General features: G+C 45.3%; 1 protein-coding gene across 5 annotated transcripts in view; it reads left to right on the top strand.

Moving 5' to 3' along the window:
* cdc42bpab (CDC42 binding protein kinase alpha (DMPK-like) b) overlaps positions 1–11,634 on the top strand; it is an 89,335-nt gene extending 77,701 nt beyond the window's left edge. For 2 of the 5 annotated variants that reach the window (XM_034228566.1, XM_034228568.1), the window contains 17 exons: positions 77–182; positions 453–589; positions 752–891; positions 1,134–1,215; positions 1,303–1,522; positions 1,742–1,804; positions 1,922–2,175; positions 2,288–2,412; positions 3,170–3,384; positions 3,470–3,567; positions 4,088–4,172; positions 4,475–4,598; positions 5,109–5,226; positions 6,120–6,237; positions 6,313–6,470; positions 7,157–7,231; positions 8,988–11,634. In XM_034228566.1, the coding sequence (XP_034084457.1) occupies positions 77–182; positions 453–589; positions 752–891; positions 1,134–1,215; positions 1,303–1,522; positions 1,742–1,804; positions 1,922–2,175; positions 2,288–2,412; positions 3,170–3,384; positions 3,470–3,567; positions 4,088–4,172; positions 4,475–4,598; positions 5,109–5,226; positions 6,120–6,237; positions 6,313–6,470; positions 7,157–7,231; positions 8,988–9,119 (2,250 nt within the window). In that variant the 3' untranslated portion in view covers positions 9,120–11,634. The remainder of the gene's footprint in view (positions 1–76; positions 183–452; positions 590–751; positions 892–1,133; positions 1,216–1,302; positions 1,523–1,741; positions 1,805–1,921; positions 2,176–2,287; positions 2,413–3,169; positions 3,385–3,469; positions 3,568–4,087; positions 4,173–4,474; positions 4,599–5,108; positions 5,227–6,119; positions 6,238–6,312; positions 6,471–7,156; positions 7,232–8,987) is intronic. The other 3 variants (XM_034228567.1, XM_034228569.1, XM_034228570.1) reach the window with 3 other exon arrangements.
* Positions 11,635–12,564: the final 930 nt, after the last annotated feature.

Genomic DNA, 12,564 nt, shown 5'->3' with positions numbered 1-12,564 from the left:
CACTAGACCTTGTTATGTTAAAACCACTCATGATGTCTCCTGCTCATTAATGCTCATTCATGTCCGCCCTCCACAGCCCAAAGCACATCAGTTTGTGGTGAAGTCCTTCAGCACCCCCACTAAGTGTAACCAGTGTACTTCCCTCATGGTGGGGCTCATACGTCAAGGCTGTACCTGTGAAGGTAAGGACAGATTCAAGATTCAAAGTCTTGTCATCTGCACAAAAGCTACAGCGTAGTTGTTGGCAATTCAAATCTTAAGCACTGGGCTCTTTAAAAAATGCAACATACAATAAACATAACAACACTTTGCTTTTAGCTGATGCTAACACCCAGAGCTACTTACAATAAGTGCAATTAACCATTTACAAAACTCCCTTGCCCTTAAATCGATTTTAAAATGTCTAAGCAGTCAAACATCTGATTTGTCTCGGCCTGTCTCCCTGTCCACAGTGTGTAACTTCTCCTGCCATGTAACGTGTGCGGACAAGGCTCCAGCTGTGTGTCCCGTGCCCCAGGACCAGACCAAGGGCCCGCTGGGTATCGACCCTCAGAGGGGCATCGGTACTGCGTATGAAGGCACCGTCAGGGTGAGTGAACCTGACAAGGAGTCTGGTCACAGATAGTGGTTGTGTGAATTAGAATAGTCAGATGTTTGGGAGGCAGCTTTCCATTTCTAACACTGTAGAAGGTTTTTCTATGATCTTCATGTGTCATAATGAATCACTCATTGATCTCTGTGTCTGTCCTAGGTGCCCAAACCTACGGGGGTGAAGAAGGGCTGGCAGAGGGCGATGGCTGTGGTGTGTGACTTCAAACTGTTCCTGTACGACCTGGGAGAAGGAAAAGCCACTCTGCCAAGTGTCGTAGTCAGCCAAGTCATAGACATGAGGTAAGAGAAGTGGAGGAATTCAAGTTGGGGATTTAAAAATATATTTTTACTTCAAGTCTTTGAATATTATGTTTCTAGATCATAATATCTGAAACTATTTACAGAAGACAAATCAACAAATGGCACATTTATTTTGGTGTTTTTTTCAAGAGAAATGATTATATTAGTAGTTGCAGATGAGTTTCCTGTCGACCAACTAAACCTAGTCTAGGTCTAACCTTTATCTTCTTCCTGTGCTCCAGGGATGAAGAGTTTTCAGTAAGTTCTGTCCTGGCCTCTGATGTCATCCACGCCAGTCGCAAAGACATCCCCTGTATATTCAGAGTAAGTATTCTCAGCTGACTGAAACCAAAACTTGAAAACAATCTGAATTGTTCTCATACAAGCCTCCACCGGCCCTCTTCCCCCCAGGTGACGGCGTCCCTGCTCTCCCCCTCCGCCAACCACAAGCCCTCCATCCTGATCCTGGCCGACAGCGATCAGGAGAGGAACAAATGGGTGGGCCTCCTCAACGAGCTGCACCGCATCCTCAAGAAGAACAAGCTGAAGGAGCGCTTCGTCTACGTCCCCAAGGAGGCCTACGACAGCACCCTGCCGCTCATCAAGACCACACAGTCTGCTGCTATCATAGGTGAGCCTCAACAGTCACGCTCATGCTAAAGAAGCTATAATAGGAAGCTATATTCTAGATCTCTACGCAGTCGTTATCTCAACACTAGAACGTTATCAAATGAGTACAGAGAATGAATAAAGGAGCTAGCCGATTTGAACATTTTCCGCACAGAAGGTTGTTTTCTGCCTCCTAACTGAAACTGAAATGTCCATCTTGCTTCATTTTCTTCACCCTCAGATCACGAGCGCGTAGCCCTGGGCAACGAGGAAGGCCTTTTTGTAATCCATGTCACCAAAGATGGTAAATAAGATGTTCTACCTCACTTGTTTTTTTATTTGTATAGAAAGGCCAAAACGTCTTCTTCTGTACGTTTATCCTCAAATGTGTTCACACCCCCGTCTTCCCCTGCTTCCTCAGAAATTATCCGGGTGGGGGACAACAAGAAGGTGCACCACATCGACCTGATCTCCCAGGAGCAGCTGCTGGCGGTGATCTCCGGCAGGAACCGCCACGTGCGTCTCTTCCCCACGCAGGCGCTGGACGGCCGCGAGACGGAGTCCTACAAGCTGGCAGAGACAAAGGGCTGCCAGACCATCGTCTCCGGCCCCGTGCGCAACGGCTCCCTCACCTGCCTCTGCGTGGCCATGAAGAGGCAGGTCATCTGCTACGAGGTGAGAACACACAGTCCAATAAATCATTATTTATTTCAGTCAAACTGAGAATGAGTGCCATGTCTTTCCCTTTTGATCACATTGCTGAATAAAGGTCTTTGTCCCCCTGCAGGTGAATAAGAGTAAAGCTCGTCACCGCCGGCTGAGAGAGGTGCAGGCCCCGGGGCCCGTTCAGTGGATGGGTCTGCTCAGTGAGCGGCTCTACGTTGGATACCAGTCTGGATTCACCCGCTACAGGTACTGACATCAACACAGTGGAGATGTTCCTCTCATGGGTTTAGATCTGGTTTGTTAACATTCAGTGAAAAGGTATTAAGGTCCTTCACTTAAAACCTTCACACACGACACGTCCTGCTTTCAAAAACTTACTTAAGTCTACTGTAGGTATGTAGTATTATAAGCTAAATGTACTCTAAGTATCAACAATCAGTAATTGTGCAGTAAAATGTCAGTGTTTTGAAGTAATATTTGATGTTTTTTGATAAACATAACTGCTGCATTTATGTGATTGATGTTACTGCTGCAGGTGTTCATGGTTTACTCATTTGAACGCCCTTATTTACGGTTGTGTAGTCTAATCTAGAACAAAGCATTATATTCTATAAGATCGTCATGTCTGTAACTTTGTCCCTGTGCCTTTTTCAAACCGAAAGTTTTAGGAGTTCTCCTATTTCCAGATTTGTGATAAATGTTCCACCTGTTCCAAGAGTCTTTATAAGTATAGTTGATTTAGCTTAGGAAGTATAAACACTTCATCTTTTAGTTTATTAAGAAACACGTACACTCCAAATGACCTTAAGTAAATAGCCTTAAAAGCTGTGTGATAAATGAAGGGGAATAAGGAGTAATATATTAGCTTCTGAGATCTGTAGCAGTTGAAAGAGAAAAGGATACTCCAGTTTGGTCCAAGTATATTGAATGTGCACTTCAGTAAGTAAGGTCATTGTTTTACATTTCTCCACATTTCTGAATGTGATGACTCTGACCTCCACAGTGTCCATGGTGACGTGTCCCCCGTCAACCTGCTCCACCCCGAGGACCACACCCTGGCCTTCATCCCGCAGCAGAGCCTGGATGCTTTCTGCGCCGTGGAGATCTCCAGCAAGGAGCTGCTGCTGTGCTTCAGCTCCATCGGGGTGTACGTGGACTCTCAGGGCCGCCGGTCCCGGCAGCAGGAGCTCATGTGGCCCGCTGTGCCCATCTCCGCCTGTGAGTGCACGTCTGAATGGTTATTAACATGGAGATCACATATGGAGGCGCATTTGAAAAACCAATGCTGCTTTCTTTTGTCCAGGCTACAACGCCCCCTACCTGTCGGTGTACAGTGAGAACGCTGTGGATGTATTCGATGTCAACACCATGGAGTGGATTCAGACCATCCCTCTGAAGAAGGTCAGTGCTGAAGCTTTAGCAGCAATAGGCCCAATTCCAAAGCGCCCCCTACACACGAGGGTCCGCCACATTAAGCGCCGGTATCTGAAGGCATCTCTGGCTCCACCTGCTGGATTTAAAAAAGAATCCTACTTGCCTCTGTCGTCATAGAAACCTGACTCATTCCCCTGCCGCATGAATAGAAAAAAAAAGTCCTTATTGTTAAGTTTACTTTACATCAGTTGACATAATAAAAAGAAATGGAGCAGATCAGAATACGTTACCCACTGGGGAGACTATGTTTGCGACAGTTGCTCAATTTTAGAACAAAAGAAAAATACAAAGATATAATTAAAATAGTACAAAAAGAAGATACAATTAAATAAAAACCTTTATACAAACATAAGATAAAGGAAATAAAAGAATTGCACAGGTTATACAAGAAGGTTAAGATGGTCAGAGCTGCTGATCGGTGCAGTTGGTCTAGTAGCAGCCTATTGACCCATGGCATGATTATATATATCTAATGCTTCCTCTTCAGGTGCGACCTCTGAATGTGGACGGCTCTCTGAACCTGCTGGGCCTGGAAACAGTGCGGCTGATCTACTTCAGAAACAAGATGGCCGGTAAGAATTCACAAGTGTATTGAGGAAAGAAGAAAAATAATATGAACTGCAAAAATGTCAAGAATGACACAAATAATCCTCAGATGTTTTCCATTGTTTTCCATCAAGTAGAAGGTTTTATTTCTGCCAGTTGCTTCCAGAGTTAGCTCCAGCTCCATATGTAGCTACAGTTTCCAGGACTTGTTGCCAACTTTTCTTTTGAATAAAAGCAAGTTGGGTGACAGGAGAAAGTTTGAGATGCCAGTCAGAACACTTTGTAGTCTCTCTCGTAAACAACCTGTGTCTCTGTTGTGACCTCGCAGAGGGAGATGAGCTGGTTGTCCCGGAGACGTCAGACAACAGCAGGAAGCAGCTGGTGCGCAGCATGAACAACAAGAGACGCTTCTCCTTCAGGATACCGGAGGAGGAGCGGCTCCAGCAGAGGAGGTAGACCACCTGCAGCACACACACATTTACACACAGCTATACGCACTCTGAGTCGCTGTGTTACCAAGGCACTCAGGAACACTAGAATATAACACAACAGAAACACTTGTGATTAAAGGTAAAGATGACATTGTTTTAAGAGTCATGTGACCGAGAAAGTGTCTGAAGAGAGAATCTAAACGATACGAAAGAATCAGGGAATACATGTCATCTTCATGTAAGTGACCATTAAAGAGGCCCTCTTATCTTTTTGGGGCTTTCCATTCCTCCCACACACTCCTTTGGGCTAAAATCACTGTTTTCTTCCCCCCCCCCTGCCTGAAATGCCACCATTGGACTTCTCTGTTTACTTCCTTAAGATAGTGACATCACTTTGTAACACTCACTCTTCTATAAGATAGCATTCCAACACATTGTAAGCTAAGCAAAGAGGCGGGACATGTCTAAGCAGTTGACCAACCACAACAGAGCCGGCCTCTTCTTATGTGTTGTGTGTGTTTGTGATTCCAGAGAGATGCTGCGAGATCCCGAGATGAGGAACAAGCTGATCTCTAACCCCACCAACTTCAACCACGTGGCCCACATGGGACCAGGAGACGGGATCCAGATCCTCAAAGACCTGCCCATGGTAGAAACCTAATCTGAACATTAGCACTCACTTGCACGTTGTTAAAGACTTGTGTAAGCACAAGGAAGGGAGGGGATCATATAGGATTATCTCAAGGGTCGTAATAAAAAAACACCAGCTATAAATCGTAGGATATGAGATATTATAAAATAATAAGTCAAACCAGAGCCAGATTCATAAAAACCAATATTTCTTTATATTTATGAATACAGGGGAAACCTTTAATTAAATCCTTTATTTTTCTAAAAAAGATATGCTAACATAGTTTATTCCTAAATGTGTTAAGTTAAAGCGATTCCAACAGCTTTAGGTTTGATGTTATTTATTCTTTATATATGCGGGAGGAAGTCATGTTTTAATTAGATATTTTATATTAATGGGGGAAAAAGCAAATGTATTTGATTCTTAGAACAAGATTCCAATACGTTTCTGATTATCAGGATATTATTATGATTCCAAATGGAGCTGGATAATCATTACATACATGTGTTAATAACACACTGTGAACACCACAGGGGAGTCAGCACAGAAACACACGTGCACATTCAAGCAGACAACACTTGGGAGTGTGCGATGTGTGTGTTAGTAGCCCGGCTTCAGAGCCAGCCCCCCCCTGGCCTTTAGCATGCTAACATTCAGCACCCGCGTTGTGCTCCGAGCGGCTTGATGTCTCCCACGCTGACCCTCCTCTTCATCACATCCCTTCATCCTGTGAAGTTCTCCCTCCTCCTGTCAGGCTGCTTGTATAGACACTGTGCATGCAAACCTCAGCGACCAATCACAGCTTAGCGTTCAGCTGCATGTAGTGTATGTCACTGCCCCCTCCTCACTGCTGTCCCCTGCACTGCACTCCGTGTGTGTGTGTATGTTTGCTCCGTGCGTGTTTAAACCAGAACGTCCGTGTTCAGGAGAGCCGGGCGGGCTTCAGCGGCTCCGTCAGCATCCCCTCCATCACCAAGAACCGGGCGGAGCCGGGCCGCTCCATGAGCGCCAGCAGCGGGCTGGGCATACGTGAGTACAGAGCCGAATAAACTCCACTCGACTTCCTGTTTGCTGCTCCTCCCTGACCCCCCCCTCTCTCTCCAGGCTCCTCCTCTCAGAACGGCAGTGCGCTCCGCAGAGAGCTGTCGGGGGGGAGCTACAGCTCCAAACGGCAGACCATGACCTCCCCCTCGGAGAGCTCCCTGTCCTCAGGGGGGGGCATGGACTGCGGCGACGCACCGCTCTCACAGTTTGACAGAGAGGTGAGTAACACTGAGCATACAGCTCCATGTGCGGTTGACTAGATACTAAAACAAGCCCTGTCTCTTTAAGAGGTCTGGTGTGATGAGCTGAACCACTAACGGACGGCTCTTTGTTAAACCAGGCTTCAGTTCCAGCTCTGTATGAACCCAAAGGCACTTCATTGTTTCCCTGCCACCCGACTGTAGACGCTGGTCTTGAAGATCAAATATTATAAAAGTGATAATATTGTTCCCCATTCAAACACCTCCCCCTGAACCCATCCGTCACACACATCCCGCCCCCGGGTGCAGGCCTCCACCTCATCCCAGTCACACACACCGTTAGCTCCCTGTGATGTTAGCGCTTTAAAGTGATACCTGCTGTAGCGTTAGCTCGGGCTAGCTGTTGCCTCCTAACGTGTGAAGGTCCCTGTAGTTAGTATATTCCCCAAAAACACAAACTAAATGACTAGGATGAAACGTAGCCATTGCGATTTTTGGGCAACTTCAACGCGCCTGCCATCTCACCCGTGGCTCCCCCCCCCCCCCCCCCCATCCTCTTGGCCCCATCAGCCTGGACGCTCCATGTTTTGCCCCATTCCTTGCCTTCCCCTCCACCCTCATTCAGCCGTGCCTCGCCCCCTTCCCCCCCCCTCCCCGGCATGTTGTCTGTGGGCCGGGCGCTGAGCGTGAACTCTCCTCTGCAGTGGCAGGAGGTCTCCCCGTCGGAGAAGACCCCCGATCTGAAAAGGGCTTTAAGGACCCTGCTTAGTAAGATGAAGGTAATGTCAACACCTGAGAGTGGCACTGAGTATCAACACACACACACACACACACACACACACACACACACACCACACACACACACACACAGTCATTCCCATAAACACACACATTAGCCTCCGTCCACCTGCACCTGATGGCTGTCCCATGTTTCACCGGAGCGCCAGCCGCACCACCCTCACCCGGCCTCCGTCATGTTTTTCTGTTGCTGATAAACGGTGCCCACGCTGCTGCTCCATCTCCTCCACCCTCACAGAGCATGTCTGCTTCACACGGCCCCCCGACAGGCGCCATGTTCCTCACATGGGCTGTCCCCCTCGCAGCAAAATAAGACACAAATAATAAGGGTGCTGTGTCGTCTGCTCGGGGTTCACCCTGCAGGATGTACTGATCACAAACAGCCAATCAGATGGCAGCTGCATGCTTCAGAGTGGTTCTGATCTCTTTGTCGGATGATGATGATGATGAGGATGAGCGCTTTGAAACACAGCATCACATCCACAAAGATGTGTAGAATATGTAGCTGGGCAGTGCTCCTCCCACACACACTGTGCAGTTTCAATCCGAATCAGAAATACTTGACCTGAGCGGGGAAATAAGATTACAACGGCGCCAATTCTGTAATAGAAATGTATATGTTTTGGGGAAAAAATGGAAAAATGAATTGTGATTATTTTGACTAACATTATTAACATATAACATTATCTAAGGTGTGGTTTTGTTTTTCGAGAGGATCTGTAACACTTCGATCCTTAATGATAATCGTTTAAACATTTATTTTAAGAAATATTGCGCCTTCTTCCACATTTCACTAGTTACTGGATTTTGAATCATTGTTTATGAATTGAGCAACCCTAATGTAAAAATAAAGAAATGATTAGAAACTTACATGAAAGAATGTATACATCAAACACAAACAAAAATCTATCTTTCATTTACGATCATGTTTAAGTGCAAGAACAGTAAAACAGGAATATTGGTTCCATAAAGAAGAAATAAATGTATATGAAAACACCGCAGTGCCACGTGCTGAGGGATGGGATGTAGAAGGTGGAGATGTTAGAAGAGTACGCTCTGATCACAGGACACTGTTGCACATCAGAGAGTCACTGAACAGGAACATATGTATCCTAGCAACACATGAGATCATTACCCATCCCATAATAACCTGAGGACATGATCACTGGACTGTAAACAGTGTCCTGTAGCACACATGTCGTTTCTCCTCCTCAGTGTCATGTGTGTTTCCTCTCCCAAGGACAGTCATACTGTATGTGTAGTACAGTATGACCCCCCCCCCCCCCATCTGGCCTGCTGCATGTTGGTTTTCCCTCAGCTGATCATCTGCTGCTGATGTGGAATGTAGCCCTAAAACCTGGGAATGAGTCTGCCATTTTGTTTTGCGGAATGTCTTTGACAAGATGATGACTTTTATCTTTTATTGCACATTCTTACTTCTTATATTATATATTATATAATACATTATATTTTAAAATGTATTCTGTAATGGAACAACCCAGACGGTATTATTAAAGCTTTTCTGAATCTGATTGTGCACTCTAAGGAGATTCCTCCCTGCAGCGCTCTGTTAGCCTCCAGAGAGTTAGCCGTTAGCTCCTGAGTGTTAGAAATACTGTATGTTTTATATATATTTACATAACTGAACTAACGTGTCTCTCCCCTGTTCCTTTATCTTCCCCCAAACTTCACCCACTCTTTTCCTCTCCTCTTTCTGTCCGTCCTCCCCCCCTCCAGGACTCGGACTCCCCCCGTCACTCCACGGCCTCCAACAGCTCCACCTTCAGCAGCCCCCCCAGCCCGGCCTCTCCTCACAAGGCCAAGTCCCTGTCCCTGGAGAGCACAGACCGGATGGGCTGGGACACATGAGCCTGACACCTCTTCCCTCCCGCCACCCCCCGACCGACAGCACAGGACTCCCCCCCCCCCCCCCCCCCCCCCCCCACTGCCCAGAGAACTGCACCTCCTGACGAACATTTGTCCCACTTTACGACCTCAAATTGTCTCATCGTACTTCCGAGATGGGGAGTCGTCATTTCTGAGGGAGAACTTTAAAAATGAGTGTACATGTGGGTGCTGATGTTTGAGGTGTGTGTGTGTGTGTGTGTGTGTGTGTGTGTGTGAGTGTGTGTGTGTGTGAGAGAGAGAGAGAGAGAGAAAAAAGCTGTATGCGTTTGCCAAGAAGAGTGTGTGCATGTGATAATTCAGAAAGGGCATACGATATAGGAATGAAGCGCTCCCGTCTTTTTGCTATCAACCGAAGCGTCATTGACACTACTCTGTCCCCCCCCCCCCCCCCCCACGCTGAGATTCATTCAGAGACTCAAAAGCCTCACGATGCAACAAAAAGAGAAGAGGATTATAATGAGAGAACAGGATTTGTACTTGTACATAGGACCCGTTGGGTTTTAGGGGACGATATTTTAATTTATTTATCATTCTTAGAAGGGAGGCTTGTTTCGCTTCATGGCCAGAATCAGATGGGTGGAGTTTAGCCCCCCTCACTTCCCCTTTCTTTGCTTTCTCTTTGGGTGCTGCAAAAAATTCTAAATGTAAAAAAAAAAGAAAAAGGAGAAAGGATTTTTTTTTGCTCATGATATTAAGTGCAGTGACTTTATACTATTTTTTATTTTGACCATCAGCAAAAAGCTACTATGACATCATCACATCTGTGCTCTCTCCTTATTGGTCCAACGCGAGTGACATCATAGTCATAGTGTAGACGCTCCGCCTTGCTGTACAACCAAACTGACCAACAGGTTCCCATCACAATAATGTACATAGGTTCAAAGTAGAGAGTAATATATGATAAGGAAATACTTTAGAGAACTACACAGGAGAGACAAAAAGATCCTCCTTGACGTTTATTTCTTATTTCCTTTGTTTTCAGAGTGATTCGGGTTGTGTTCACACAAAAAGCCATTTTAAACCACTTTTTTTTTACCCATTGATTTTTAATTAGTTTTATATTTTATGTATGACACGTTGTTTTCTTTTCCCACTCTGTTTGCGTTTGGATCAACACTACTGTAGAGTGAACATTTATCACACATGTACCCACACACACACACACACACACACATGCTGAGGTGGTGTTTTATGCCTTCGTCCTGCTCCTCCTCCTTCTCACTGTCGGAGGAGGAATTGAAAATGTAATCCACAGTTTCTGTTCACGGAAAAGATCAGTGTTGATTTAACCCAGAAACTAAAAGGACATTAGAGGACGTTCTTTCTCATGTATACTCTGAAGACACATTTGTTAAGAAACACTACAAAGGAGAATGTAAAACACTTAAAGTGGGCACCGTTTGATGAATGAACCTCAGTGCTGCCTGTTGTCTGTAAGGGCTGGATGTCTACACCCCCGAGTAGAAAGGCCTCTGTAACCTCCTGATGGAAAAGTGCTTCGGTCCAGGAATGCTTCATACGGCAGAAGGGGGTCAAACTGTACGGGAACAACATTAAACACTAAATAAAATGTGGTTCTAACGTGGTATTATCTGTAAGAACGCACAGTATTCTAATACTGACCTGCCCGAATCTAAACTATTCCATTGTGTTTGTTAGAAAGGGACACAAAAACCAAGTGGCGCTAAAATAACCCATTCCAAGTGTTTTTATTAAGTATTCCATTTTATATAAAGAGAAAGGAGGGGGGGGGGGGTTATTCCAAACAACCACCTATTTTAAAAGCTAGTGAGTCTCCTGGAGTTTCTGTAGAATGTATTAGATAGATGGGGCGGGGTGGGGGTGTTTTATTATTGGCCAATATTGTACAGAAAAACTGATCCTACACATCCCAGTTAAAGGAAAGAGAAACTCAGGAATTGTCCGAAGAACCAATGAATTATTTTCATCTCGATGGGAATGATAAGGATGGATGGGTGAGGAGAGACGAGTGTACAGAAGAGGTGGAGGCGGCAGGATAAAGGTGGAGAAAATGTTTTCAGGTGGCAGGGGGTTTGAGGTGCCACAGTGGTAAGGAAATCAACAAAAAAAAATTCAAACGCCTTTGCATTTCAGTGAGGTCTTATCTACAGTACCTTCTATATTATTTTTGCTCTTTCATATCATATTACACTTTGTTGTTTTTTCTAGGATTGCTTTGTAATAATTTGTACAGTTTTGCATGTTATAGATGTAATCATTTTTGTTTTCGGTTTGTTGTTTTACTTGCTCCTTTTTTGAACGGTTTGGGCGTTTTACTGAGGATAACCCACTACAGGTGATGTAGAATCTGTTTTGCACAAAAAAGAATATTTAAGGTGTAAGGTCAAAACAAAAAATAATGTATGGAACTGGCTGCCACACTTATGTGGAGAGCTCATTATATTAACCTGACTCCGATGTATTTCAATAAAGCGGAGGGCTGTTACAAATACAACCCCGTGTGTCGCTGTGTGGTCATTACGCTGACAAATGTACATTCTTAAAAAAAACTTTATTACAAATGAACAGCAGAAGTTTTTACAGCTTTACAATATGTGCCACTCGAGGAAATGTTACTCAAACATTCGACAGCAGCTATACGAGTAAGGACACATGTTTAAAGGACGGACTAACTGAGAGTTCACTCTCGTTTAAGGGCGACTATCATCTATTCACTGTAAGGCAGGAGTTTGGATTCAGCTCTGTTCCTGTTGCAGCCCTTTGCTTCTGTCGTCATTACATCGTCACACCAAGCAATGAAGAACCTCAACATCAAAACAAATGTCAAATGAGAGAAGGCTGTTAGAAAGTTCACGAGTCATGTACAGCATATATAAAGAGCGCTTGTTCCTTACACTTCTTGCACATTTGTTGGATTTCATGTGGAGTTTCAAATTGGATGTGAATAAATGTCTAAACATCAGGTTAATGAACCAGGATAGATTTGATGCTGAATAATAATGCAGGCGCAGTGACGGGTGCAAAGTGTTTAAATGTAGCCATGAAAAACACCCTGCCTCCGCCCAAACTAAAGAGAGGGCGGTGTAATGTCCATCACTCATGCGGCTTTCACACCAGCGCTTTTCCCTTTCGAGCTCCGAGCTAGAGCTTTTCTGGTTCAGCTCCGGTCTCCCTTTTCTGCTCCCGCTCTGTTCACACCGCCCAGCACCCGACTGGTGCTGCCGCTGCTGCTGCCGCTGCTGCGTCATGACGTCATCGTTTACATCGCTGATTTGCTCCCCAACGGCATTACGGCGCTCACAACAACAACAACAACAACAGGGAACTGCCTCCGGTCGATGATCGTGTTGCTTTTAATCACACGAAGCCAGATTAAATTGAATAACGACTTCTCCAACCTTATACTTTGCTCCAGAGTGCCGTG

Source organism: Gymnodraco acuticeps, unplaced genomic scaffold, assembly GCF_902827175.1.
Source record: "Gymnodraco acuticeps unplaced genomic scaffold, fGymAcu1.1, whole genome shotgun sequence".
In the NCBI taxonomy this organism is placed as follows: Eukaryota; Metazoa; Chordata; class Actinopteri; order Perciformes; family Bathydraconidae; genus Gymnodraco; species Gymnodraco acuticeps.
The sequence above is the reverse complement of the archived record's forward strand: the minus strand, read 5'-3'. Positions and strand labels throughout refer to the sequence as shown.